The 27383-nt window shown below is 45.5% G+C and overlaps 3 protein-coding genes and 1 long non-coding RNA gene across 4 annotated transcripts in view; all 4 read right to left on the bottom strand.

The window, feature by feature from the left end:
• The window catches only part of LOC100709531 (collagen alpha-3(VI) chain), a 32257-nt gene extending 25456 nt beyond the window's left edge, over positions 1-6801 (bottom strand). Inside the window, 11 exon segments of the mRNA XM_019352754.2 lie at positions 121-515; positions 569-719; positions 1266-1541; positions 1766-2365; positions 2589-3188; positions 3412-4011; positions 4236-4835; positions 5059-5559; positions 5562-5657; positions 5882-6481; positions 6707-6801. Of these exon segments, the coding sequence (XP_019208299.2) occupies positions 121-515; positions 569-719; positions 1266-1541; positions 1766-2365; positions 2589-3188; positions 3412-4011; positions 4236-4835; positions 5059-5559; positions 5562-5657; positions 5882-6481; positions 6707-6755 (4468 nt within the window). The 5' untranslated portion in view covers positions 6756-6801.
• A 3832-nt stretch (positions 6802-10633) lies between these two features.
• On the bottom strand, positions 10634-16657 carry LOC112844098 (collagen alpha-3(VI) chain-like). The gene is made up of 8 exons (XM_025903625.1): positions 16624-16657; positions 16062-16249; positions 15804-15993; positions 14957-15550; positions 13316-13915; positions 12468-13061; positions 11648-12247; positions 10634-11423 (listed from the first exon to the last, which is right to left on the bottom strand). The coding sequence occupies exons 1-8, from the start codon at positions 16655-16657 to the stop codon at positions 10783-10785; spliced, it is 3441 nt and encodes a 1146-aa protein (XP_025759410.1). The 3' UTR covers positions 10634-10782.
• A 339-nt stretch (positions 16658-16996) lies between these two features.
• LOC109197557 (uncharacterized) lies at positions 16997-18458 on the bottom strand. The gene is made up of 3 exons (XR_002058608.2): positions 18285-18458; positions 17438-18030; positions 16997-17221 (listed from the first exon to the last, which is right to left on the bottom strand). It is a non-coding gene; the product is annotated as an uncharacterized LOC109197557 (long non-coding RNA).
• Positions 18459-21949: 3491 nt separating this feature from the next.
• On the bottom strand, positions 21950-25878 carry LOC109197454 (collagen alpha-3(VI) chain-like). Its single transcript, XM_025903624.1, has 3 exons — positions 25705-25878; positions 22381-22974; positions 21950-22164 (listed from the first exon to the last, which is right to left on the bottom strand). Exons 2-3 carry the CDS (start codon positions 22901-22903, stop codon positions 21950-21952), a joined length of 738 nt encoding a protein of 245 aa, XP_025759409.1. The 5' UTR covers positions 22904-22974; positions 25705-25878.
• Positions 25879-27383: the final 1505 nt, after the last annotated feature.

Genomic DNA, 27383 nt, shown 5'->3' with positions numbered 1-27383 from the left:
TTTGTAAAACAAAAAAAAAACCAATCCACTGGCTAATACAACTCTGAAAAACACATTTGATTTCTTTTCAGACTTTTTCCTACCATGATAAAATAATTTGAAGATGGGTCATGTTCTTACCAGTCACTGTTGGGGATAAAGGTGTGACCCTCATTAGCACTGTGCTCATTACAGAGGAGAGCTGTTCTTGAACATTGGGAAGGTCAGTGAAGTCAGACACAGATACAGCATGACTGGGCTCGCCAGTTATGGTCTGAAGTTCTCTACGGTCAGAGCCTCGGGTTCCAATTGCAATGGTCAAGACACCCAGCTGTTTGAGAGCAGAGGCTGGTTCATCAATACTGTCAAATGATCTTCCACCAGTGATCAATATTAGGACCTGTGGAACTCCTTCGGGCCGCCTGCTTCCGGCAGAGGCCGTGAAGACGTTATCCCTCAAGTACCGGAGAGCTGCTCCAGTGTTGAGGGGTCGTCCGCCTTTGTGCCTCAAACCTCTGACACTGTCAAGGACCTCTCTTTTGTGGTGTAAGTGTTCAGATAGAACTGGACGGCTGGATCACTGCTGTACTGAACAACCGACACACGGTCTTTGCCATCATCCACACTGAGTGTCTCTACTTGTTTTTGGACAAAGTCTCTCATAGCTGGGAATCCAGTTCTAGTACCATCAGATCCATCCAGCAAAAACACCACATCCTTTCCTGCTGGCTGTCTGACCACTAAGAGACATGAGATTTACCATATGTTTAACTTGGTCAATCAAATATTTTGCAGCTAAAAAGCAACATGGTAAAATTGAACTCTTTCTTTGCAACCACAACTATTTTGTAAAACAAAAAAAAACAATCCAGTGGCTGACTTAACACAGCACAACACATATCCTTTCTTTTCACACTGTTTTCTACCATGACACTGGAATTTGAAGATGGGTCATGTTCTTACCAGTCACTGTTGGGGTCAAAGGTGTGACCCTCATTAGCACTGTGCTCATTACAGAGGAGAGCTGTTCTTGAACATTGGGAAGGTCAGTGAAGTCAGACACAGATACAGCATGACTGGGCTCGCCAGTTATTGTCTCAAGTTCTCTGGGGTCAGAGCCTCGGGTTCCAATTGCAATGGTCAAGACACCCAGCTGTTTGAGAGCAGAGGCCGGTTCATCAATACTGTCAAATGATCTTCCACCAGTGATCAATATTAGGACCTGCGGAACTCCTTCAGGCCGCCTGCTTCCGGCAGACGCCGTGAAGACGTTATCTCTCAAGTACCGGAGAGCTGCTCCAGTGTTGAGGGTCGTCCGCCTTTGTGCCTCAAACCTCTGACACTGTCAAGGACCTCTCTTTTTGTGGTATAAGTGTTCAGATAGAACTGGACGGCTGGATCTCTGCTGTACTGAACAACCGACACACGGTCTTTGCCATCATCCACACTGAGTGTCTCTACTTGTTTTTGGACAAAGTCTCTCATAGCTGGGAATCCACTTCTAGTAGCATCAGATCCATCCAGCAAAAACACCACATCCTTTCCTGCTGGCTGTCTGACCACTAAGAGACATGAGATTTACCATATCTTTAACTTGGTCAATCAAATATTTTGCCGCTAAAAAGCAACATGGTTAAATTGAACTCTTTCTTTGCAATCGACACTATTTTTTAAAACAAAAAAAACCCAATCCACTGGCTAATACAACTCTGAAAAACACATTTGATTTCTATTCAGCCTTTTTCATACCATGATAAAATAATTTGAAGATGGGTCATGTTCTTACCAGTCACTGTTGGGGATGAAGGTGTGACCCTCATTAGCACTGTGCTCATTACAGAGGAGAGCTGTTCTTGAACATTGGGAAGGTCAGTGAAGTCAGACACAGATACAGCATGACTGGGCTCGCCAGTTATGGTCTGAAGTTCTCTGGGGTCAGAGCCTCGGGTTCCAATTGCAATGGTCAAGACACCCAGCTGTTTGAGAGCAGAGGCTGGTTCATCAATACTGTCAAATGATCTTCCACCAGTGATCAATATTAGGACCTGCGGAACTCCTTCGGGCCGCCTGCTTCCGGCAGAGGCCGTGAAGACGTTATCCCTCAAGTACCGGAGAGCTGCTCCAGTGTTGAGGGGTCGTCCGCCTTTGTGCCTCAAACCTCTGACACTGTCAAGGACCTCTCTTTTTGTGGTGTAAGTGTTCAGATAGAACTGGACGGCTGCATCGCTGCTGTACTGAACAACCGACACACGGTCTTTGCCATCATCCACACTGAGTGTCTCTACTTGTTTTTGGACAAAGTCTCTCATAGCTGGGAATCCAGTTCTAGTAGCATCAGATCCATCCAGCAAAAACACCACATCCTTTCCTGCTGGCTGTCTGACCACTAAGAGACATGAGATTTACCATATGTTTAACTTGGTCAATCAAATATTTTGCAGCTACAAAGCAACATGGTAAAATTGAACTCTTTCTTTGCAACCACAACTATTTTGTAAAACAAAAAAAAACAATCCACTGGCTGACTTAACACAGCACAACACATATCCTTTCTTTTCACACTGTTTTCTACCATGACACTGGAATTTGAAGTTGGGTCATGTTCTTACCAGTCACTGTTGGGGTCAAAGGTGTGACCCTCATTAGCACTGTGCTCATTACAGAGGAGAGCTGTTCTTGAACATTGGGAAGGTCAGTGAAGTCAGACACAGATACAGCATGACTGGGCTCGCCAGTTATTGTCTCAAGTTCTCTGGGGTCAGAGCCTCGGGTTCCAATTGCAATGGTCAAGACACCCAGCTGTTTGAGAGCAGAGGCCGGTTCATCAATACTGTCAAATGATCTTCCACCAGTGATCAATATTAGGACCTGCGGAACTCCTTCGGGCCGCCTGCTTCCGGCAGACGCCGTGAAGACGTTATCTCTCAAGTACCGGAGAGCTGCTCCAGTGTTGAGGGGTCGTCCGCCTTTGTGCCTCAAACCTCTGACACTGTCAAGGACCTCTCTTTTTGTGGTGTAAGTGTTCAGATAGAACTGGACGGCTGGATCACTGCTGTACTGAACAACCGACACACGGTCTTTGCCATCATCCACACTGAGTGTCTCTACTTGTTTTTGGACAAAGTCTCTCATAGCTGGGAATCCAGTTCTAGTACCATCAGATCCATCCAGCAAAAACACCACATCCTTTCCTGCTGGCTGTCTGACCACTAAGAGACATGAGATTTACCATATGTTTAACTTGGTCAATCAAATATTTTGCAGCTAAAAAGCAACATGGTAAAATTGAACTCTTTCTTTGCAACCACAACTATTTTGTAAAACAAAAAAAAACAATCCAGTGGCTGACTTAACACAGCACAACACATATCCTTTCTTTTCACACTGTTTTCTACCATGACACTGGAATTTGAAGATGGGTCATGTTCTTACCAGTCACTGTTGGGGTCAAAGGTGTGACCCTCATTAGCACTGTGCTCATTACAGAGGAGAGCTGTTCTTGAACATTGGGAAGGTCAGTGAAGTCAGACACAGATACAGCATGACTGGGCTCGCCAGTTATTGTCTCAAGTTCTCTGGGGTCAGAGCCTCGGGTTCCAATTGCAATGGTCAAGACACCCAGCTGTTTGAGAGCAGAGGCCGGTTCATCAATACTGTCAAATGATCTTCCACCAGTGATCAATATTAGGACCTGCGGAACTCCTTCAGGCCGCCTGCTTCCGGCAGACGCCGTGAAGACGTTATCTCTCAAGTACCGGAGAGCTGCTCCAGTGTTGAGGGGTCGTCCGCCTTTGTGCCTCAAACCTCTGACACTGTCAAGGACCTCTCTTTTTGTGGTGTAAGTGTTCAGATAGAACTGGACGGCTGGATCTCTGCTGTACTGAACAACCGACACACGGTCTTTGCCATCATCCACACTGAGTGTCTCTACTTGTTTTTGGACAAAGTCTCTCATAGCTGGGAATCCACTTCTAGTAGCATCAGATCCATCCAGCAAAAACACCACATCCTTTCCTGCTGGCTGTCTGACCACTAAGAGACATGAGATTTACCATATCTTTAACTTGGTCAATCAAATATTTTGCCGCTAAAAAGCAACATGGTTAAATTGAACTCTTTCTTTGCAATCGACACTATTTTGTAAAACAAAAAAAACCCAATCCACTGGCTAATACAACTCTGAAAAACACATTTGATTTCTATTCAGCCTTTTTCATACCATGATAAAATAATTTGAAGATGGGTCATGTTCTTACCAGTCACTGTTGGGGATAAAGGTGTGACCCTCATTAGCACTGTGCTCATTACAGAGGAGAGCTGTTCTTGAACATTGGGAAGGTCAGTGAAGTCAGACACAGATACAGCATGACTGGGCTCGCCAGTTATGGTCTGAAGTTCTCTAGGGTCAGAGCCTCGGGTTCCAATTGCAATGGTCAAGACACCCAGCTGTTTGAGAGCAGAGGCTGGTTCATCAATACTGTCAAATGATCTTCCACCAGTGATCAATATTAGGACCTGCGGAACTCCTTCGGGCCGCCTGCTTCCGGCAGAGGCCGTGAAGACGTTATCCCTCAAGTACCGGAGAGCTGCTCCAGTGTTGAGGGGTCGTCCGCCTTTGTGCCTCAAACCTCTGACACTGTCAAGGACCTCTCTTTTTGTGGTGTAAGTGTTCAGATAGAACTGGACGGCTGGATCTCTGCTGTACTGAACAACCGACACACGGTCTTTGCCATCATCCACACTGAGTGTCTCTACTTGTTTTTGGACAAAGTCTCTCATAGCTGGGAATCCACTTCTAGTAGCATCAGATCCATCCAGCAAAAACACCACATCCTTTCCTGCTGGCTGTCTGACCACTAAGAGACATGAGATTTACCATATGTTTAACTTGGTCAATCAAATATTTTGCAGCTACAAAGCAACATGGTAAAATTGAACTCTTTCTTTGCAACCACAACTATTTTGTAAAACAAAAAAAAACAATCCAGTGGCTGACTTAACACAGCACAACACATATCCTTTCTTTTCACACTGTTTTCTACCATGACACTGGAATTTGAAGTTGGGTCATGTTCTTACCAGTCACTGTTGGGGTCAAAGGTGTGACCCTCATTAGCACTGTGCTCATTACAGAGGAGAGCTGTTCTTGAACATTGGGAAGGTCAGTGAAGTCAGACACAGATACAGCATGACTGGGCTCGCCAGTTATTGTCTCAAGTTCTCTGGGGTCAGAGCCTCGGGTTCCAATTGCAATGGTCAAGACACCCAGCTGTTTGAGAGCAGAGGCCGGTTCATCAATACTGTCAAATGATCTTCCACCAGTGATCAATATTAGGACCTGCGGAACTCCTTCGGGCCGCCTGCTTCCGGCAGACGCCGTGAAGACGTTATCTCTCAAGTACCGGAGAGCTGCTCCAGTGTTGAGGGGTCGTCCGCCTTTGTGCCTCAAACCTCTGACACTGTCAAGGACCTCTCTTTTTGTGGTGTAAGTGTTCAGATAGAACTGGACGGCTGGATCTCTGCTGTACTGAACAACCGACACACGGTCTTTGCCATCATCCACACTGAGTGTCTCTACTTTTTTTGGACAAAGTCTCTCATAGCTGGGAATCCAGTTCTAGTAGCATCAGATGCATCCAGCAAAAACACCACATCCTTTCCTGCTGGCTGTCTGACCACTAAGAGACATGAGATTTACCATGTGTTTAACTTGGTCAATCAAATATTTTGCTGCTAAAAAGCAACATGGTTAAATTGAACTCTTTCTTTGCAATCGAAACTATTTTGTAAAACAAAAAAAAAACAATCCACTGGCTAATACAACTCTGAAAAACACATTTGATTTCTTTTCAGACTTTTTCCTACCATGATAAAATAATTTGAAGATGGGTCATGTTCTTACCAGTCACTGTTGGGGATAAAGGTGTGACCCTCATTAGCACTGTGCTCATTACAGAGGAGAGCTGTTCTTGAACATTGGGAAGGTCAGTGAAGTCAGACACAGATACAGCATGACTGGGCTCGCCAGTTATGGTCTGAAGTTCTCTAGGGTCAGAGCCTCGGGTTCCAATTGCAATGGTCAAGACACCCAGCTGTTTGAGAGCAGAGGCTGGTTCATCAATACTGTCAAATGATCTTCCACCAGTGATCAATATTAGGACCTGCGGAACTCCTTCAGGCCGCCTGCTTCCGGCAGACGCCGTGAAGACGTTATCCCTCAAGTACCGGAGAGCTGCTCCAGTGTTGAGGGGTCGTCCGCCTTTGTGCCTCAAACCTCTGACACTGTCAAGGACCTCTCTTTTTGTGGTGTAAGTGTTCAGATAGAACTGGACGGCTGGATCTCTGCTGTACTGAACAACCGACACACGGTCTTTGCCATCATCCACACTGAGTGTCTCTACTTGTTTTTGGACAAAGTCTCTCATAGCTGGGAATCCAGTTCTAGTAGCATCAGATGCATCCAGCAAAAACACCACATCCTTTCCTGCTGGCTGTCTGACCACTAAGAGACATGAGATTTACCATGTGTTTAACTTGGTCAATCAAATATTTTGCCGCTAAAAAGCAACATGGTTAAATTGAACTCTTTCTTTGCAATCGACACTGTTTTGTAAAACAAAAAAAAAACCAATCCACTGGCTAATACAACTCTGAAAAACACATTTGATTTCTATTCAGCCTTTTTCATACCATGATAAAATAATTTGAAGATGGGTCATGTTCTTACCAGTCACTGTTGGGGATAAAGGTGTGACCCTCATTAGCACTGTGCTCATTACAGAGGAGAGCTGTTCTTGAACATTGGGAAGGTCAGTGAAGTCAGACACATATACAGCATGACTGGGCTCGCCAGTTATGGTCTGAAGTTCTCTGGGGTCAGAGCCTCGGGTTCCAATTGCAATGGTCAAGACACCCAGCTGTTTGAGAGCAGAGGCTGGTTCATCAATACTGTCAAATGATCTTCCACCAGTGATCAATATTAGGACCTGCGGAACTCCTTCGGGCCGCCTGCTTCCGGCAGAGGCCGTGAAGACGTTATCCCTCAAGTACCGGAGAGCTGCTCCAGTGTTGAGGGGTCGTCCGCCTTTGTGCCTCAAACCTCTGACACTGTCAAGGACCTCTCTTTTTGTGGTGTAAGTGTTCAGATAGAACTGGACGGCTGCATCGCTGCTGTACTGAACAACCGACACACGGTCTTTGCCATCATCCACACTGAGTGTCTCTACTTGTTTTTGGACAAAGTCTCTCATAGCTGGGAATCCAGTTCTAGTAGCATCAGATCCATCCAGCAAAAACACCACATCCTTTCCTGCTGGCTGTCTGACCACTAAGAGACATGAGATTTACCATATGTTTAACTTGGTCAATCAAATATTTTGCAGCTAAAAAGCAACATGGTAAAATTGAACTCTTTCTTTGCAACCACAACTACTTTGTAAAAAAAAAAAAAAAATCCACTGGCTGACTTAACACAGCACAACACATATCCTTTCTTTTCACACTGTTTTCTACCATGACACTGGAATTTGAAGTTGGGTCATGTTCTTACCAGTCACTGTTGGGGTCAAAGGTGTGACCCTCATTAGCACTGTGCTCATTACAGAGGAGAGCTGTTCTTGAACATTGGGAAGGTCAGTGAAGTCAGACACAGATACAGCATGACTGGGCTCGCCAGTTATTGTCTCAAGTTCTCTGGGGTCAGAGCCTCGGGTTCCAATTGCAATGGTCAAGACACCCAGCTGTTTGAGAGCAGAGGCCGGTTCATCAATACTGTCAAATGATCTTCCACCAGTGATCAATATTAGGACCTGCGGAACTCCTTCGGGCCGCCTGCTTCCGGCAGACGCCGTGAAGACGTTATCTCTCAAGTACCGGAGAGCTGCTCCAGTGTTGAGGGGTCGTCCGCCTTTGTGCCTCAAACCTCTGACACTGTCAAGGACCTCTCTTTTTGTGGTGTAAGTGTTCAGATAGAACTGGACGGCTGGATCTCTGCTGTACTGAACAACCGACACACGGTCTTTGCCATCATCCACACTGAGTGTCTCTACTTGTTTTTGGACAAAGTCTCTCATAGCTGGGAATCCAGTTCTAGTAGCATCAGATGCATCCAGCAAAAACACCACATCCTTTCCTGCTGGCTGTCTGACCACTAAGAGACATGAGATTTACCATGTGTTTAACTTGGTCAATCAAATATTTTGCTGCTAAAAAGCAACATGGTTAAATTGAACTCTTTCTTTGCAATCGAAACTATTTTGTAAAACAAAAAAAAACAATCCACTGGCTAATACAACTCTGAAAAACACATTTGATTTCTTTTCAGACTTTTTCCTACCATGATAAAATAATTTGAAGATGGGTCATGTTCTTACCAGTCACTGTTGGGGATAAAGGTGTGACCCTCATTAGCACTGTGCTCATTACAGAGGAGAGCTGTTCTTGAACATTGGGAAGGTCAGTGAAGTCAGACACAGATACAGCATGACTGGGCTCGCCAGTTATGGTCTGAAGTTCTCTAGGGTCAGAGCCTCGGGTTCCAATTGCAATGGTCAAGACACCCAGCTGTTTGAGAGCAGAGGCTGATTCATCAATACTGTCAAATGATCTTCCACCAGTGATCAATATTAGGACCTGTGGAACTCCTTCGGGCCGCCTGCTTCCGGCAGAGGCCGTGAAGACGTTATCCCTCAAGTACCGGAGAGCTGCTCCAGTGTTGAGGGGTCGTCCGCCTTTGTGCCTCAAACCTCTGACACTGTCAAGGACCTCTCTTTTTGTGGTGTAAGTGTTCAGATAGAACTGGACGGCTGGATCACTGCTGTACTGAACAACCGACACACGGTCTTTGCCATCATCCACACTGAGTGTCTCTACTTGTTTTTGGACAAAGTCTCTCATAGCTGGGAATCCAGTTCTAGTAGCATCAGATCCATCCAGCAAAAACACCACATCCTTTCCTGCTGGCTGTCTGACCACTAAGAGACATGAGATTTACCATATGTTTAACTTGGTCAATCAAATATTTTGCAGCTACAAAGCAACATGGTAAAATTGAACTCTTTCTTTGCAACCACAACTATTTTGTAAAACAAAAAAAAACAATCCACTGGCTGACTTAACACAGCACAACACATATCCTTTCTTTTCACACTGTTTTCTACCATGACACTGGAATTTGAAGTTGGGTCATGTTCTTACCAGTCACTGTTGGGGTCAAAGGTGTGACCCTCATTAGCACTGTGCTCATTACAGAGGAGAGCTGTTCTTGAACATTGGGAAGGTCAGTGAAGTCAGACACAGATACAGCATGACTGGGCTCGCCAGTTATTGTCTCAAGTTCTCTGGGGTCAGAGCCTCGGGTTCCAATTGCAATGGTCAAGACACCCAGCTGTTTGAGAGCAGAGGCCGGTTCATCAATACTGTCAAATGATCTTCCACCAGTGATCAATATTAGGACCTGCGGAACTCCTTCGGGCCGCCTGCTTCCGGCAGACGCCGTGAAGACGTTATCTCTCAAGTACCGGAGAGCTGCTCCAGTGTTGAGGGGTCGTCCGCCTTTGTGCCTCAAACCTCTGACACTGTCAAGGACCTCTCTTTTTGTGGTGTAAGTGTTCAGATAGAACTGGACGGCTGGATCGCTGCTGTACTGAACAACCGACACACGGTCTTTGCCATCATCCACACTGAGTGTCTCTACTTGTTTTTGGACAAAGTCTCTCATAGCTGGGAATCCAGTTCTAGTAGCATCAGATGCATCCAGCAAAAACACCACATCCTTTCCTGCTGGCTGTCTGACCACTAAGAGACATGAGATTTACCATGTGTTTAACTTGGTCAATCAAATATTTTGCTGCTAAAAAGCAACATGGTTAAATTGAACTCTTTCTTTGCAATCGAAACTATTTTGTAAAACAAAGAAAAAACAATCCACTGGCTAATACAACTCTGAAAAACACATTTGATTTCTTTTCAGACTTTTTCCTACCATGATAAAATAATTTGAAGATGGGTCATGTTCTTACCAGTCACTGTTGGGGATAAAGGTGTGACCCTCATTAGCACTGTGCTCATTACAGAGGAGAGCTGTTCTTGAACATTGGGAAGGTCAGTGAAGTCAGACACAGATACAGCATGACTGGGCTCGCCAGTTATGGTCTGAAGTTCTCTGGGGTCAGAGCCTCGGGTTCCAATTGCAATGGTCAAGACACCCAGCTGTTTGAGAGCAGAGGCCGGTTCATCAATACTGTCAAATGATCTTCCACCAGTGATCAATATTAGGACCTGCGGAACTCCTTCAGGCCGCCTGCTTCCGGCAGACGCCGTGAAGACGTTATCTCTCAAGTACCGGAGAGCTGCTCCAGTGTTGAGGGGTCGTCCGCCTTTGTGCCTCAAACCTCTGACACTGTCAAGGACCTCTCTTTTTGTGGTGTAAGTGTTCAGATAGAACTGGACGGCTGGATCTCTGCTGTACTGAACAACCGACACACGGTCTTTGCCATCATCCACACTGAGTGTCTCTACTTGTTTTTGGACAAAGTCTCTCATAGCTGGGAATCCACTTCTAGTAGCATCAGATGCATCCAGCAAAAACACCACATCCTTTCCTGCTGGCTGTCTGACCACTAAGAGACATGAAATTTACCATATGTTTAACTTAGTCAATCATATACTTTGCAGCTAAAAAGCAACATGGTAAAATTGAACTCTTTCTTTGCAACCACAACTATTTTGTAAAACAAAAAAAAAACCAATCCACTGGCTGACTTAACACAGCACAACACATATCCTTTCTTTTCACACTGTTTTCTACCATGACACTGGAATTTGAAGATGGCTCATGTTCTTACCAGTCACTGTTGGGGTCAAAGGTGTGACCCTCATTAGCACTGTGCTCATTACAGAGGAGAGCTGTTCTTGAACATTGGGAAGGTCAGTGAAGTCAGACACAGATACAGCATGACTGGGCTCGCCAGTTATTGTCTCAAGTTCTCTGGGGTCAGAGCCTCGGGTTCCAATTGCAATGGTCAAGACACCCAGCTGTTTGAGAGCAGAGGCCGGTTCATCAATACTGTCAAATGATCTTCCACCAGTGATCAATATTAGGACCTGCGGAACTCCTTCGGGCCGCCTGCTTCCGGAAGACGCCGTGAAGACGTTATCCCTCAAGTACCGGAGAGCTGCTCCAGTGTTGAGGGGTCGTCCGCCTTTGTGCCTCAAACCTCTGACACTGTCAAGGACCTCTCTTTTTGTGGTGTAAGTGTTCAGATAGAACTGGACGGCTGGATCGCTGCTGTACTGAACAACCGACACACGGTCTTTGCCATCATCCACACTGAGTGTCTCTACTTGTTTTTGGACAAAGTCTCTCATAGCTGGGAATCCAGTTCTAGTAGCATCAGATGCATCCAGCAAAAACACCACATCCTTTCCTGCTGGCTGTCTGACCACTAAGAGACATGAGATTTACCATGTGTTTAACTTGGTCAATCAAATATTTTGCCGCTAAAAAGCAACATGGTTAAATTGAACTCTTTCTTTGCAATCGAAACTATTTTGTAAAACAAAAAAAAACCAATCCACTGGCTAATACAACTCTGAAAAACACATTTGATTTCTTTTCAGACTTTTTCCTACCATGATAAAATAATTTGAAGATGGGTCATGTTCTTACCAGTCACTGTTGGGGATAAAGGTGTGACCCTCATTAGCACTGTGCTCATTACAGAGGAGAGCTGTTCTTGAACATTGGGAAGGTCAGTGAAGTCAGACACAGATACAGCATGACTGGGCTCGCCAGTTATGGTCTGAAGTTCTCTAGGGTCAGAGCCTCGGGTTCCAATTGCAATGGTCAAGACACCCAGCTGTTTGAGAGCAGAGGCCGGTTCATCAATACTGTCAAATGATCTTCCACCAGTGATCAATATTAGGACCTGTGGAACTCCTTCGGGCCGCCTGCTTCCGGCAGAGGCCGTGAAGACGTTATCCCTCAAGTACCGGAGAGCTGCTCCAGTGTTGAGGGGTCGTCCGCCTTTGTGCCTCAAACCTCTGACACTGTCAAGGACCTCTCTTTTTGTGGTGTAAGTGTTCAGATAGAACTGGACGGCTGGATCGCTGCTGTACTGAACAACCGACACACGGTCTTTGCCATCATCCACACTGAGTGTCTCTACTTGTTTTTGGACAAAGTCTCTCATAGCTGGGAATCCAGTTCTAGTAGTATCAGATCCATCCAGCAAAAACACCACATCCTTTCCTGCTGGCGGTCTGACCACTAAGAGACATGAGATTTACCATATGTTTAACTTGGTCAATCAAATATTTTGCAGCTAAAAAGCAACATGGTTAAATTAAACTCTTTCTTTGCAACCACAACTATTTTGTAAAAACAAATAATTCCACTGCCTAACTGAACTCTGAAAAACACATTTGATTTTTTTTTCAGACTGTTTTCTACCATGATACTGGAGATTACAAATGAGTCACGTTCTTACCGGTCACTGTTGGTGTCATGGGCGTGGCCCTCACTATCACTGTGCTCATTACAGAAGAGAGCTTTTCTTGGACACTGGGAAGGTCAGTGAACTCGGACACTGGCAGAGCATAACTGGGCTCATATGATATTTTCTGCAGCTCTCTAGCATCTGAGGTCCTAGTTCCGATGCCAATCACATAAATGCCCTGCTGTTTGAGAGCTGAGGCTGGGCTATCTACATTGTCAAAAGACCTTCCCCCAGTTAGCAAGATCAATATCTGTGGGACACCCTGCAGGCGTCTACTCCCAGAGGAGTTTGTAAAGACGTTGTCTCTGACGTATTGGAGAGCTGCCCCGGTGTTTAGGGGTCTTCCTCCTCTGTGTCTAAGCCCTCTGACCGAGTCCACCACATCCTCCCCTGTGGTATATGTGTTCAGATAGAACTGGACCTCTGGTTCTCTGCTGTACTGGACCACAGAGACATGGTCTTTGTTTTCTCCCACATTGAGTTTCTCCACCACTCTCTCTACAAAATCACGCATGGCAGGGAAGCCATTCCTTGTGCCATCAGAACCATCCAGAAGGAATACGATATCTTTTCTGTCACGTGAAACTGAGAAAAGACAGTAGGACAAAACAATGAAAACCTTTCACAAAGGTTGTGAGATTTTCTTTCACTGGCACACTAATATCTTAACAACACTAGCCTGGTATACTTCTGTTTTAGAAAGACCAAAGCATGCCACCAACTGGTTTGAAATGCACAAAAAACCTATACACACATCACATTCCTTTATTTGCTTTTCCTCACTGTAGCTAAAATAAGTGAATTTTGGAGCCAGCAATAGGATGTGTCTGACAACATACCAATTACGGTTGGTAATTCTGGGGTGACTTCAATAACTGCAGCTTCCACAGAGGACTCAACTTGCTGTTGCACTTTGGGTAGGTCAGTCAGTTCAGACACAGATAGAGCATAACTGGGCTCGCCAGTTATGGTCTGAAGTTCTGTGCTGTCAGAGCCTCGGGTTCCAATTGCAATGGTCAAGACACCCAGCTGTTTGAGAGCAGAGGCTGGTTCATCAATACTGTCAAATGATCTTCCACCAGTGATCAATATTAGGACCTGCGGAACTCCTTCGGGACGCCTGCTTCCGGCAGAGGCCGTGAAGACGTTATCCCTCAAGTACCGGAGAGCTGCTCCAGTGTTGAGGGGTCGTCCGCCTTTGTGCCTCAAACCTCTGACACTGTCAAGGACCTCTCTTTTTGTGGTGTAAGTGTTCAGATAGAACTCTACGGCTGGATCGCTGCTGTACTGAACAACCGACACACGGTCTTTGCCATCATCCACACTGAGTGTCTCTACTTGTTTTTGGACAAAGTCTCTCATAGCTGGGAATCCACTTCTAGTAGCATCAGATCCATCCAGCAAAAACACCACATCCTTTCCTGCTGGCTGTCTGACCACTAAGAGACATGAGATTTACCATATGTTTAACTTGGTCAATCAAATATTTTGCAGCTAAAAAGCAACATGGTTAAATTGAACTCTTTCTTTGCAACCACAACTATTTTGTAAAACAAAAAAAAACAATCCACTGGCTGACTTAACGCAGCACAACACATATCCTTTCTTTTCACACTGTTTTCTACCATGACACTGGAATTTGAAGATGGCTCATGTTCTTACCAGTCACTGTTGGGGTCAAAGGTGTGACCCTCATTTGCACTGTGCTCATTACAGAGGAGAGCTGTTCTTGAACATTGGGAAGGTCAGTGAAGTCAGACACAGATACAGCATGACTGGGCTCGCCAGTTATGGTCTGAAGTTCTCTAGGGTCAGAGCCTCGGGTTCCAATTGCAATGGTCAAGACACCCAGCTGTTTGAGAGCAGAGGCCGGTTCATCAATACTGTCAAATGATCTTCCACCAGTGATCAATATTAGGACCTGCGGAACTCCTTCGGGCCGCCTGCTTCCGGCAGAGGCCGTGAAGACGTTATCCCTCAAGTACCGGAGAGCTGCTCCAGTGTTGAGGGGTCGTCCGCCTTTGTGCCTCAAACCTCTGACACTGTCAAGGACCTCTCTTTTTGTGGTGTAAGTGTTCAGATAGAACTGGACGGCTGGATCGCTGCTGTACTGAACAACCGACACACGGTCTTTGCCATCATCCACACTGAGTGTCTCTACTTGTTTTTGGACAAAGTCTCTCATAGCTGGGAATCCAGTTCTAGTAGTATCAGATCCATCCAGCAAAACACCACATCCTTTCCTGCTGGCGGTCTGACCACTAAGAGACATGAGATTTACCATATGTTTAACTTGGTCAATCAATATTTTGCAGCTAAAAAGCAACATGGTTAAATTAAACTCTTTCTTTGCAACCACAACTATTTTGTAAAAACAAATAATTCCACTGCCTAACTGAACTCTGAAAAACACATTTGATTTTTTTTTCAGACTGTTTTCTACCATGATACTGGAGATTACAAATGAGTCACGTTCTTACCGGTCACTGTTGGTGTCATGGGCGTGGCCCTCACTATCACTGTGCTCATTACAGAAGAGAGCTTTTCTTGGACACTGGGAAGGTCAGTGAACTCGGACACTGGCAGAGCATAACTGGGCTCATATGATATTTTCTGCAGCTCTCTAGCATCTGAGGTCCTAGTTCCGATGCCAATCACATAAATGCCCTGCTGTTTGAGAGCTGAGGCTGGGCTATCTACATTGTCAAAAGACCTTCCCCCAGTTAGCAAGATCAATATCTGTGGGACACCCTGCAGGCGTCTACTCCCAGAGGAGTTTGTAAAGACGTTGTCTCTGACGTATTGGAGAGCTGCCCCGGTGTTTAGGGGTCTTCCTCCTCTGTGTCTAAGCCCTCTGACCGAGTCCACCACATCCTCCCCTGTGGTATATGTGTTCAGATAGAACTGGACCTCTGGTTCTCTGCTGTACTGGACCACAGAGACATGGTCTTTGTTTTCTCCCACATTGAGTTTCTCCACCACTCTCTCTACAAAATCACGCATGGCAGGGAAGCCATTCCTTGTGCCATCAGAACCATCCAGAAGGAATACGATATCTTTTCTGTCACGTGAAACTGAGAAAAGACAGTAGGACAAAACAATGAAAACCTTTCACAAAGGTTGTGAGATTTTCTTTCACTGGCACACTAATATCTTAACAACACTAGCCTGGTATACTTCTGTTTTAGAAAGACCAAAGCATGCCACCAACTGGTTTGAAATGCACAAAAACCTATACACACATCACATTCCTTTATTTGCTTTTCCTCACTGTAGCTAAAATAAGTGAATTTTGGAGCCAGCAATAGGATGTGTCTGACAACATACCAATTACGGTTGGTAATTCTGGGGTGACTTCAATAACTGCAGCTTCCACAGAGGACTCAACTTGCTGTTGCACTTTGGGTAGGTCAGTCAGTTCAGACACAGATAGAGCATAACTGGGCTCGCCAGTTATGGTCTGAAGTTCTGTGCTGTCAGAGCCTCGGGTTCCAATTGCAATGGTCAAGACACCCAGCTGTTGAGAGCAGAGGCTGGTTCATCAATACTGTCAAATGATCTTCCACCAGTGATCAATATTAGGACCTGCGGAACTCCTTCGGGACGCCTGCTTCCGGCAGAGGCCGTGAAGACGTTATCCCTCAAGTACCGGAGAGCTGCTCCAGTGTTGAGGGGTCGTCCGCCTTTGTGCCTCAAACCTCTGACACTGTCAAGGACCTCTCTTTTTGTGGTGTAAGTGTTCAGATAGAACTTACGGCTGGATCGCTGCTGTACTGAACAACCGACACACGGTCTTTGCCATCATCCACACTGAGTGTCTCTACTTGTTTTGGACAAAGTCTCTCATAGCTGGGAATCCAGTTCTAGTAGCATCAGATCCATCCAGCAAAAACACCACATCCTTTCCTGCTGGCTGTCTGACCACTAAGAGACATGAGATTTACCATATGTTTAACTTGGTCAATCAAATATTTTGCAGCTAAAAAGCAACATGGTTAAATTGAACTCTTTCTTTGCAACCACAACTATTTTGTAAAACAAAAAAAAACAATCCACTGGCTGACTTAACGCAGCACAACACATATCCTTTCTTTTCACACTGTTTTCTACCATGACACTGGAATTTGAAGATGGCTCATGTTCTTACCAGTCACTGTTGGGGTCAAAGGTGTGACCCTCATTTGCACTGTGCTCATTACAGAGGAGAGCTGTTCTTGAACATTGGGAAGGTCAGTGAAGTCAGACACAGATACAGCATGACTGGGCTCGCCAGTTATGGTCTGAAGTTCTCTAGGGTCAGAGCCTCGGGTTCCAATTGCAATGGTCAAGACACCCAGCTGTTTGAGAGCAGAGGCCGGTTCATCAATACTGTCAAATGATCTTCCACCAGTGATCAATATTAGGACCTGCGGAACTCCTTCGGGCCGCCTGCTTCCGGCAGAGGCCGTGAAGACGTTATCCCTCAAGTACCGGAGAGCTGCTCCAGTGTTGAGGGGTCGTCCGCTTTGTGCCTCAACCTCTGACACTGTCAAGGACCTCTCTTTTTGTGGTGTAAGTGTTCAGATAGAACTGGACGGCTGGATCGCTGCTGTACTGAACAACCGACACACGGTCTTTGCCATCATCCACACTGAGTGTCTCTACTTGTTTTTGGACAAAGTCTCTCATAGCTGGGAATCCAGTTCTAGTAGTATCAGATCCATCCAGCAAAAACACCACATCCTTTCCTGCTGGCGGTCTGACCACTAAGAGACATGAGATTTACCATATGTTAACTTGGTCAATCAAATATTTTGCAGCTAAAAAGCAACATGGTTAAATTAAACTCTTCTTTGCAACCACAACTATTTTGTAAAAACAAATAATTCCACTGCTAACTGAACTCTGAAAACACATTTGATTTTTTTTTCAGACTGTTTTCTACCATGATACTGGAGATTACAAATGAGTCACGTTCTTACCGGTCACTGTTGGTGTCATGGGCGTGGCCCTCACTATCACTGTGCTCATTACAGAAGAGAGCTTTTCTTGGACACTGGGAAGGTCAGTGAACTCGGACACTGGCAGAGCATAACTGGGCTCATATGATATTTTCTGCAGCTCTCTAGCATCTGAGGTCCTAGTTCCGATGCCAATCACATAAATGCCCTGCTGTTTGAGAGCTGAGGCTGGGCTATCTACATTGTCAAAAGACCTTCCCCAGTTAGCAAGATCAATATCTGTGGGACACCCTGCAGGCGTCTACTCCCAGAGGAGTTTGTAAAGACGTTGTCTCTGACGTATTGGAGAGCTGCCCCGGTGTTTAGGGGTCTTCCTCCTCTGTGTCTAAGCCCTCTGACCGAGTCCACCACATCCTCCCCTGTGGTATATGTGTTCAGATAGAAATGGACCTCTGGTTCTCTGCTGTACTGGACCACAGAGACATGGTCTTTGTTTTCTCCCACATTGAGTTTCTCCACCACTCTCTCTACAAAATCACGCATGGCAGGGAAGCCATTCCTTGTGCCATCAGAACCATCCAGAAGGAATACGATATCTTTTCTGTCACGTGAAACTGAGAAAAGACAGTAGGACAAAACAATGAAAACCTTTCACAAAGGTTGTGAGATTTTCTTTCACTGGCACACTAATATCTTAACAACACTAGCCTGGTCTACTTCTGTTTTAGAAAGACCAAAGCATGCCACCAACTGGTTTGAAATGCACAAAAAACCTATACACACATCACATTCCTTTATTTGCTTTTCCTCACTGTAGCTAAAATAAGTGAATTTTGGAGCCAGCAATAGGATGTGTCTGACAACATACCAATTACGGTTGGTAATTCTGGGGTGACTTCAATAACTGCAGCTTCCACAGAGGACACAACTTGCTGTTGCACTTTGGGTAGGTCAGTCAGTTCAGACACAGATAGAGCATAACTGGGCTCGCCAGTTATGGTCTGAAGTTCTGTGCTGTCAGAGCCTCGGGTTCCAATTGCAATGGTCAGACACCCAGCTGTTTGAGAGCAGAGGCTGGTTCATCAATACTGTCAAATGATCTTCCACCAGTGATCAATATTAGGACCTGCGGAACTCCTTCGGGACGCCTGCTTCGGCAGAGGCCGTGAAGACGTTATCCCTCAAGTACCGGAGAGCTGCTCCAGTGTTGAGGGGTCGTCCGCCTTTGTGCTCAACCTCTGACACTGTCAAGGACCTCTCTTTTTGTGGTGTAAGTGTTCAGATAGAACTCTACGGCTGGATCGCTGCTGTACTGAACAACCGACACACGGTCTTTGCCATCATCCACACTGAGTGTCTCTACTTGTTTTTGGACAAAGTCTCTCATAGCTGGGAATCCACTTCTAGTAGCATCAGATCCATCCAGCAAAAACACCACATCCTTTCCTGCTGGCTGTCTGACCACTAAGAGACATGAGATTTACCATATGTTTAACTTGGTCAATCAAATATTTTGCAGCTAAAAAGCAACATGGTAAAATTGAACTCTTTCTTTGCACCACACACTATTTTGTAAAACAAAAAAAAAACAATCCACTGGCTGACTTAACGCAGCACAACACATATCCTTTCTTTTCACACTGTTTTCTACCATGACACTGGAATTGAAGATGGCTCATGTTCTTACCAGTCACTGTTGGGGTCAAAGGTGTGACCCTCATTAGCACTGTGCTCATTACAGAGGAGAGCTGTTCTTGAACATTGGGAAGGTCAGTGAAGTCAGACACAGATACAGAATGACTGGGCTCGCCAGTTATGGTCTGAAGTTCTCTAGGGTCAGAGCCTCGGGTTCCAATTGCAATGGTCAAGACACCCAGCTGTTTGAGAGCAGAGGCCGGTTCATCAATACTGTCAAATGATCTTCCACCAGTGATCAATATTAGGACCTGTGGAACTCCTTCGGGCCGCCTGCTTCCGGCAGAGGCCGTGAAGACGTTATCCCTCAAGTACCGGAGAGCTGCTCCAGTGTTGAGGGTCGTCCGCCTTTGTGCCTCAAACCTCTGACACTGTCAAGGACCTCTCTTTTTGTGGTGTAGTGTTCAGATAGAACTGGACGGCTGGATCACTGCTGTACTGAACAACCGACACACGGTCTTTGCCATCATCCACACTGAGTGTCTCTACTTGTTTTTGGACAAAGTCTCTCATAGCTGGGAATCCAGTTCTAGTAGCATCAGATCCATCCAGCAAAAACACCACATCCTTTCCTGCTGGCGGTCTGACCACTAAGAGACATGAGATTTACCATATGTTTAACTTGGTCAATCAAATATTTTGCAGCTAAAAAGCAACATGGTTAAATTAAACTCTTTCTTTGCAACCACAACTATTTTGTAAAAACAAATATTCCACTGCCTAACTGAACTCTGAAAACACATTTGATTTTTTTTTCAGACTGTTTTCTACCATGATACTGGAGATTACAAATGAGTCACGTTCTTACCGGTCACTGTTGTGTCATGGGCGTGGCCCTCACTATCACTGTGCTCATTACAGAAGAGAGCTTTTCTTGGACACTGGGAAGGTCAGTGAACTCGGACACTGGCAGAGCATAACTGGGCTCATATGATATTTTCTGCAGCTCTCTAGCATCTGAGGTCCTAGTTCCGTGCCAATAGAGGATCCCACATAAATGCCCTGCTGTTTGAGAGCTGAGGCTGGGCTATCTACATTGTCAAAAGACCTTCCCCCAGTTAGCAGATCAATATCTGTGGGACACCTGCAGGCGTCTACTCCAGGGAGTTTGTAAGACGTTGTCTCTGACGTATTGGAGAGCTGCCCGGTGTTTAGGGGTCTTCCTCCTCTGTGTCTAAGCCCTCTGACCGAGTCCACCACATCCTCCCCTGTGGTATATGTGTTCAGATAGAAATGGACCTCTGGTTCTCTGCTGTACTGGACCACAGAGACATGGTCTTTGTTTTCTCCCACATTGAGTTTCTCCACCACTCTCTCTACAAAATCACGCATGGCAGGGAAGCCATTCCTTGTGCCATCAGAACCATCCAGAAGGATACGATATCTTTTCTGTCACGTGAAACTGAGAAAAGACAGTAGGACAAAACAATGAAACCTTTCACAAAGGTTGTGAGATTTTCTTTCACTGGCACACTAATATCTTAACAACACTAGCCTGGTCTACTTCTGTTTTAGAAAGACCAAAGCATGCCACCAACTGGTTTGAAATGCACAAAGTCAGTGAACCTATACACACATCACATTCCTTTATTTGCTTTTCCTCACTGTAGCTAAAATAAGTGAATTTTGGAGCCAGCAATAGGATGTGTCTGACAACATACCAATTACGGTTGGTAATTCTGGGGTGACTTCAATAACTGCAGCTTCCACAGAGGACTCAACTTGCTGTTGCACTTTGGGTAGGTCAGTCAGTTCAGACACAGATAGAGCATAACTGGGCTCGCCAGTTATGGTCTGAAGTTCTGTGCTGTCAGAGCCTCGGGTTCCAATTGCAATGGTCAAGACACCCAGCTGTTTGAGAGCAGAGGCTGGTTCATCAATACTGTCAAATGATCTTCCACCAGTGATCAATATTAGGACCTGCGGAACTCCTTCGGGCGCCTGCTTCCGCAGACCCGTGAAGACGTTATCCCTCAAGTACCGGGAGCTGCTCCAGTGTTGAGGGGTCGTCGCCTTTGTGCCTCAAACCTCTGACACTGTCAAGGACCTCTCTTTTGTGGTGTAAGTGTTCAGATAGAACTGGACGCTGGATCTCTGCCTGTACTGAACAACCGACACACGGTCTTTGCTCATCCACACTGAGTGTCTCTACTTGTTTTGGACAAAGTCTCTCATAGCTGGGAATCCAGTTCTAGTAGTTCAGATCCATCCAGCAAAAAACCCACATCCTTCCTGCTGGCTGTCTGACCACTAAGAGACATGAGATTTCCATATGTTTAACTTGGTCAATCAATATTTTGCAGCTAAAAAGCAACATGGTAAATTGAACTCTTTCTTTGCAACCACAACTATTTTGTAAAACAAAAAAAAACAATCCACTGGCTGACTTAACGCAGCACAACACATATCCTTTCTTTTACACTGTTTTCTACCATGACACTGGAATTTGAAGATGGCTCATTTCTTACCAGTCACTGTTGGGGTCAAAGGTGTGACCCTCATTAGCACTGTGCTCATTACAGAGGAGAGCTGTTCTTGAACATTGGGAAGGTCAGTGAAGTCAGACACAGATACAGCATGACTGGGCTCGCCAGTTATGGTCTGAAGTTCTCTAGGTCAGAGCCTCGGGTCCAATTGCAATGGTCAAGACACCCAGCGTTTGAGAGCAGGCCGGTTCATCATACTGTCAATGATCTTCCACCAGTGATCATATTAGGACCTGCGGAACTCCTTCGGGCCGCCTGCTTCGGCAGAGGCCGTGAAGCGTTATCCCTCAAGTACGGAGAGCTGCTCCAGTGTTGAGGGTCGTCCGCCTTTGTGCCTCAACCTCTGACACTGTCAAGGACCTCTCTTTTGTGGTGTAGTGTTCAGATAGAACTGGACGGCTGGATCGCTGCTGTACTGAACAACCGACACACGGTCTTTGCCATCATCCACACTGAGTGTCTCTACTTGTTTTTGGACAAAGTCTCTCATAGCTGGGAATCCAGTTCTAGTAGTATCAGATCCATCCAGCAAAAACACCACATCCTTTCCTGCTGGCGGTCTGACCACTAAGAGACATGAGTTTACCATATGTTTAACTTGGTCAATCAATATTTTGCAGCTAAAAAGCAACATGGTTAATTAAACTCTTTCTTTGCAACCACAACTATTTTGTAAAAACAAATAATTCCACTGCCTAACTGAACTCTGAAAAACACATTTGATTTTTTTTCAGACTGTTTTCTACCATGATACTGGAGATTACAAATGAGTCACGTTCTTACCGGTCACTGTTGGTGTCATGGGCGTGGCCCTCACTATCACTGTGCTCATTACAGAAGAGAGCTTTTCTTGGACACTGGGAAGGTCAGTGAACTCGGACACTGGCAGAGCATAACTGGGCTCATATGATATTTTCTGCAGCTCTCTAGCATCTGAGGTCCTAGTTCCGATGCCAATCACATAAATGCCCTGCTGTTTGAGAGCTGAGGCTGGGCTATCTACATTGTCAAAAGACCTTCCCCCAGTTAGCAAGATCAATATCTGTGGGACACCCTGCAGGCGTCTACTCCCAGAGGAGTTTGTAAAGACGTTGTCTCTGACGTATTGGAGAGCTGCCCCGGTGTTTAGGGGTCTTCCTCCTCTGTGTCTAAGCCCTCTGACCGAGTCCACCACATCCTCCCCTGTGGTATATGTGTTCAGATAGAAATGGACCTCTGGTTCTCTGCTGTACTGGACCACAGAGACATGGTCTTTGTTTTCTCCCACATTGAGTTTCTCCACCACTCTCTCTACAAAATCACGCATGGCAGGGAAGCCATTCCTTGTGCCATCAGAACCATCCAGAAGGAATACGATATCTTTTCTGTCACGTGAAACTGAGAAAAGACAGTAGGACAAAACAATGAAAACCTTTCACAAAGGTTGTGAGATTTTCTTTCACTGGCACACTAATATCTTAACAACACTAGCCTGGTCTACTTCTGTTTTAGAAGACCAAAGCATGCCACCAACTGGTTTGAAATGCACAAAAAACCTATACACACATCACATTCCTTTATTTGCTTTTCCTCACTGTAGCTAAAATAAGTGAATTTTGGAGCCAGCAATAGGATGTGTCTGACAACATACCAATTACGGTTGGTAATTCTGGGGTGACTTCAATAACTGCAGCTTCCACAGAGGACTCAACTTGCTGTTGCACTTTGGGTAGGTCAGTCAGTTCAGACACAGATAGAGCTAACTGGGCTCGCCAGTTATGGTCTGAAGTTCTGTGCTGTCAGAGCCTCGGGTTTCCAATTGCAATGGTCAAGACACCCAGCTGTTTGAGAGCAGAGGCTGGTTCATCATACTGTCAAATGATCTTCCACCGTGATCAATATTAGGACCTGCGGAACTCCTTCGGGACGCCTGCTTCCGGCAGAGGCCGTGAAGACGTTATCCCTCAAGTACGGAGAGCTGCTCCAGTGTTGAGGGGTCGTCCGCCTTTGTGCCTCAAACCTCTGACACTGTCAAGGACCTCTCTTTTTGTGGTGTAAGTGTTCAGATAGAACTGGACGGCTGGATCTCTGCTGTACTGAACAACCGACACACGGTCTTTGCCATCATCCACACTGAGTGTCTCTACTTGTTTTGGACAAAGTCTCTCATAGCTGGGAATCCAGTTCTAGTAGCATCAGATCCATCCAGCAAAAACACCACATCCTTTCCTGCTGGCTGTCTGACCACTAAAGACATGAGATTTACCATATGTTTAACTTGGTCAATCAAATATTTTGCAGCCTAAAAAGCAACATGGTAAATTGAACTCTTTCTTTGCAACCACAACTTTTTGTAAAACAAAAAAAAACAATCCACTGGCTGACTTAACGCAGCACAACACATATCCTTTCTTTTCACACTGTTTCTACAGGATCCCACATGACACTGGAATTTGAAGATGGCTCATGTTCTTACCAGTCACTGTTGGGGTCAAAGGTGTGACCCTCATTAGCACTGTGCTCATTACAGAGGAGAGCTGTTCTTGAACATTGGGAAGGTCAGTGAAGTCAGACACAGTACAGCATGACTGGGCTCGCCAGTTATGGTCTGAAGTTCTCTAGGGTCAGAGCCTCGGTTCCAATTGCAATGGTCAAGACACCCAGCTGTTTGAGAGCAGAGGCCGGTTCATCAATACTGTCAAATGATCTTCCACCAGTGATCAATATTAGGACCTGCGGAACTCCTTCGGGCCGCCTGCTTCCGGCAGAGGCCGTGAAGACGTTATCCCTCAAGTACCGGAGAGCTGCTCCAGTGTGAGGGGTCGTCCGCCTTTGTGCCTCAAACCTCTGACACTGTCAAGGACCTCTCTTTTTGTGGTGTAAGTGTTCAGATAGAACTGGACGGCTGGATCGCTGCTGTACTGAACAACCGACACACGGTCTTTGCCATCATCCACACTGAGTGTCTCTACTTGTTTTTGGACAAAGTCTCTCATAGCTGGGAATCCAGTTCTAGTAGTATCAGATCCATCCAGCAAAAACACCACATCCTTTCCTGCTGGCGGTCTGACCACTAAGAGACATGAGATTTACCATATGTTTAACTTGGTCAATCAAATATTTTGCAGCTAAAAAGCAACATGGTTAAATTAAACTCTTTCTTTGCAACCACAACTATTTTGTAAAAACAAATAATTCCACTGCCTAACTGAACTCTGAAAAACACATTTGATTTTTTTTTCAGACTGTTTTCTACCATGATACTGGAGATTACAAATGAGTCACGTTCTTACCGGTCACTGTTGGTGTCATGGGCGTGGCCCTCACTATCACTGTGCTCATTACAGAAGAGAGCTTTTCTTGGACACTGGGAAGGTCAGTGAACTCGGACACTGGCAGAGCATAACTGGGCTCATATGATATTTTCTGCAGCTCTCTAGCATCTGAGGTCTAGTTCCGATGCCAATCACATAATGCCTGCTGTTTGAGAGCTGAGGCTGGGCTATCTACATTGTCAAAAGACCTTCCCCCAGTTAGCAAGATCATATCTGTGGGACACCCTGCAGGCGTCTACTCCCAGAGGAGTTTGTAAAGACGTTGTCTCTGACGTATGGAGAGCTGCCCCGGTGTTTAGGGTCTTCCTCCTCTGTGTCTAAGCCCTCTGACCGAGTCCACCACATCCTCCCCTGTGGTATATGTGTTCAGATAGAATGGACTCTGGTTCTCTGCTGTACTGGACCACAGAGACATGGTCTTTGTTTCTCCCACATTGAGTTTCTCCACCACTCTCTCTACAAAATCACGCATGGCAGGGAAGCCATTCCTTGTGCATCAGAACCATCCAGAAGGAATACATATCTTTTCTGTCACGTGAAACTGAGAAAAGACAGTAGACAAAACAATGAAAACCTTTCACAAAGGTTGTGAGATTTCTTTCACTGGCACACTAATATCTTAACAACACTAGCCTGGTCTACTTCTGTTTTAGAAAGACCAAAGCATGCCACCAACTGGTTTGAAATGCACAAAAAACCTATACACACATCACATTCCTTTATTTGCTTTTCCTCACTGTAGCTAAAATAAGTGAATTTTGGAGCCAGCAATAGGATGTGTCTGACAACATACCAATTACGGTTGGTAATTCTGGGGTGACTTCAATAACTGCAGCTTCCACAGAGGACTCAACTTGCTGTTGCACTTTGGGTAGGTCAGTCAGTTCAGACACAGATAGAGCATAACTGGGCTCGCCAGTTATGGTCTGAAGTTCTGTGCTGTCAGAGCCTCGGGTTCCAATTGCAATGGTCAGACACCCAGCTGTTTGAGAGCAGAGGCTGGTTCATCAATACTGTCAAATGATCTTCCACCAGTGATCAATATTAGGACCTGCGGAACTCCTTCGGGACGCCTGCTTCCGGCAGAGGCCGTGAAGACGTTATCCCTCAAGTACCGGAGAGCTGCTCCAGTGTTGAGGGTCGTCCGCCTTTGTGCCTCAAACCTCTGACACTGTCAAGGACCTCTCTTTTTGTGGTGTAAGTGTTCAGATAGAACTGACGGCTGGATCTCTGCTGTACTGAACAACCGACACACGGTCTTTGCCATCATCCACACTGAGTGTCTCTACTTGTTTTTGGACAAAGTCTCTCATAGCTGGGAATCCAGTTCTAAGTAGCATCAGATCCATCCAGCAAAAACACCACATCCTTCCTGCTGGCTGTCTGACCACTAAGAGACATGAGATTTACCATATGTTAACTTGGTCAATCAAATATTTTGCAGCTAAAAAGCAACATGGTAAATTGAACTCTTTCTTTGCAACCACAACTATTTTGTAAAACAAAAAAAAACAATCCACTGGCTGACTTAACGCAGCACAACACATATCCTTTCTTTTCACACTGTTTTCTACCATGACACTGGAATTTGAAGATGGCTCATGTTCTTACCAGTCACTGTTGGGGTCAAAGGTGTGACCCTCATTAGCACTGTGCTCATTACAGAGGAGAGCTGTTCTTGAACATTGGAAGGTCAGTGAGTCAGACACAGATACAGCATGACTGGGCTCGCCAGTTATGGTCTGAAGTTCTCTAGGGTCAGAGCCTCGGGTTCCAATTGCAATGGTCAAGACACCCAGCTGTTTGAGAGCAGAGGCCGGTTCATCAATACTGTCAAATGATCTTCCACCAGTGATCAATATTAGGACCTGCGGAACTCCTTCGGGCCGCCTGCTTCCGGCAGAGGCCGTGAAGACGTTATCCCTCAAGTACCGGAGAGCTGCTCCAGTGTTGAGGGTCGTCCGCCTTTGTGCCTCAAACCTCTGACACTGTCAAGGACCTCTCTTTTTGTGGTGTAAGTGTTCAGATAGAACTGGACGGCTGGATCGCTGCTGTACTGAACAACCGACACACGGTCTTTGCCATCATCCACACTGAGTGTCTCTACTTGTTTTGGACAAAGTCTCTCATAGCTGGGAATCCAGTTCTAGTAGTATCAGATCCATCCAGCAAAAACACCACATCCTTTCCTGCTGGCGGTCTGACCACTAAGAGACATGAGATTACCATATGTTTAACTTGGTCAATCAAATATTTTGCAGCTAAAAAGCAACATGGTTAAATTAAACTCTTTCTTTGCAACCACAACTATTTTGTAAAAACAAATAATTCCACTGCCTAACTGAACTCTGAAAAACACATTTGATTTTTTTTTCAGACTGTTTTCTACCATGATACTGGAGATTACAAATGAGTCACGTTCTTACCGGTCACTGTTGGTGTCATGGGCGTGGCCCTCACTATCACTGTGCT

The sequence above is a fragment of the Oreochromis niloticus genome, linkage group LG16, assembly GCF_001858045.2.
Source record: "Oreochromis niloticus isolate F11D_XX linkage group LG16, O_niloticus_UMD_NMBU, whole genome shotgun sequence".
NCBI lineage: Eukaryota > Metazoa > Chordata > Actinopteri > Cichliformes > Cichlidae > Oreochromis > Oreochromis niloticus.
This window is presented reverse-complemented; position numbering and strand designations above follow the sequence as displayed.

Coding starts and splice junctions, on each gene's coding strand:
- LOC112844098 (XM_025903625.1), bottom strand. CDS start 16,657: ATGAGGGTCACACCTTTGACCCCAACAGTGACTG. Junction 15,994..16,061: donor GTCCCGAAGGAGTTCCGCAG/GTCCTAATATTG, acceptor TGCTCTCAACAG/CTGGGTGTCTTGACCATTGC. Junction 13,916..14,956: donor CATGACACCAACAGTGACCG/GTAAGAACGTGA, acceptor CATGTCTCTTAG/TGGTCAGACAGCCAGCAGGA.
- LOC109197454 (XM_025903624.1), bottom strand. CDS start 22,903: ATGCGTGATTTTGTAGAGAGAGTGGTGGAGAAACTCAATGTGGGAGAA. Junction 22,165..22,380: donor CATGACACCAACAGTGACCG/GTAAGAACGTGA, acceptor CATGTCTCTTAG/TGGTCAGACCGCCAGCAGGA.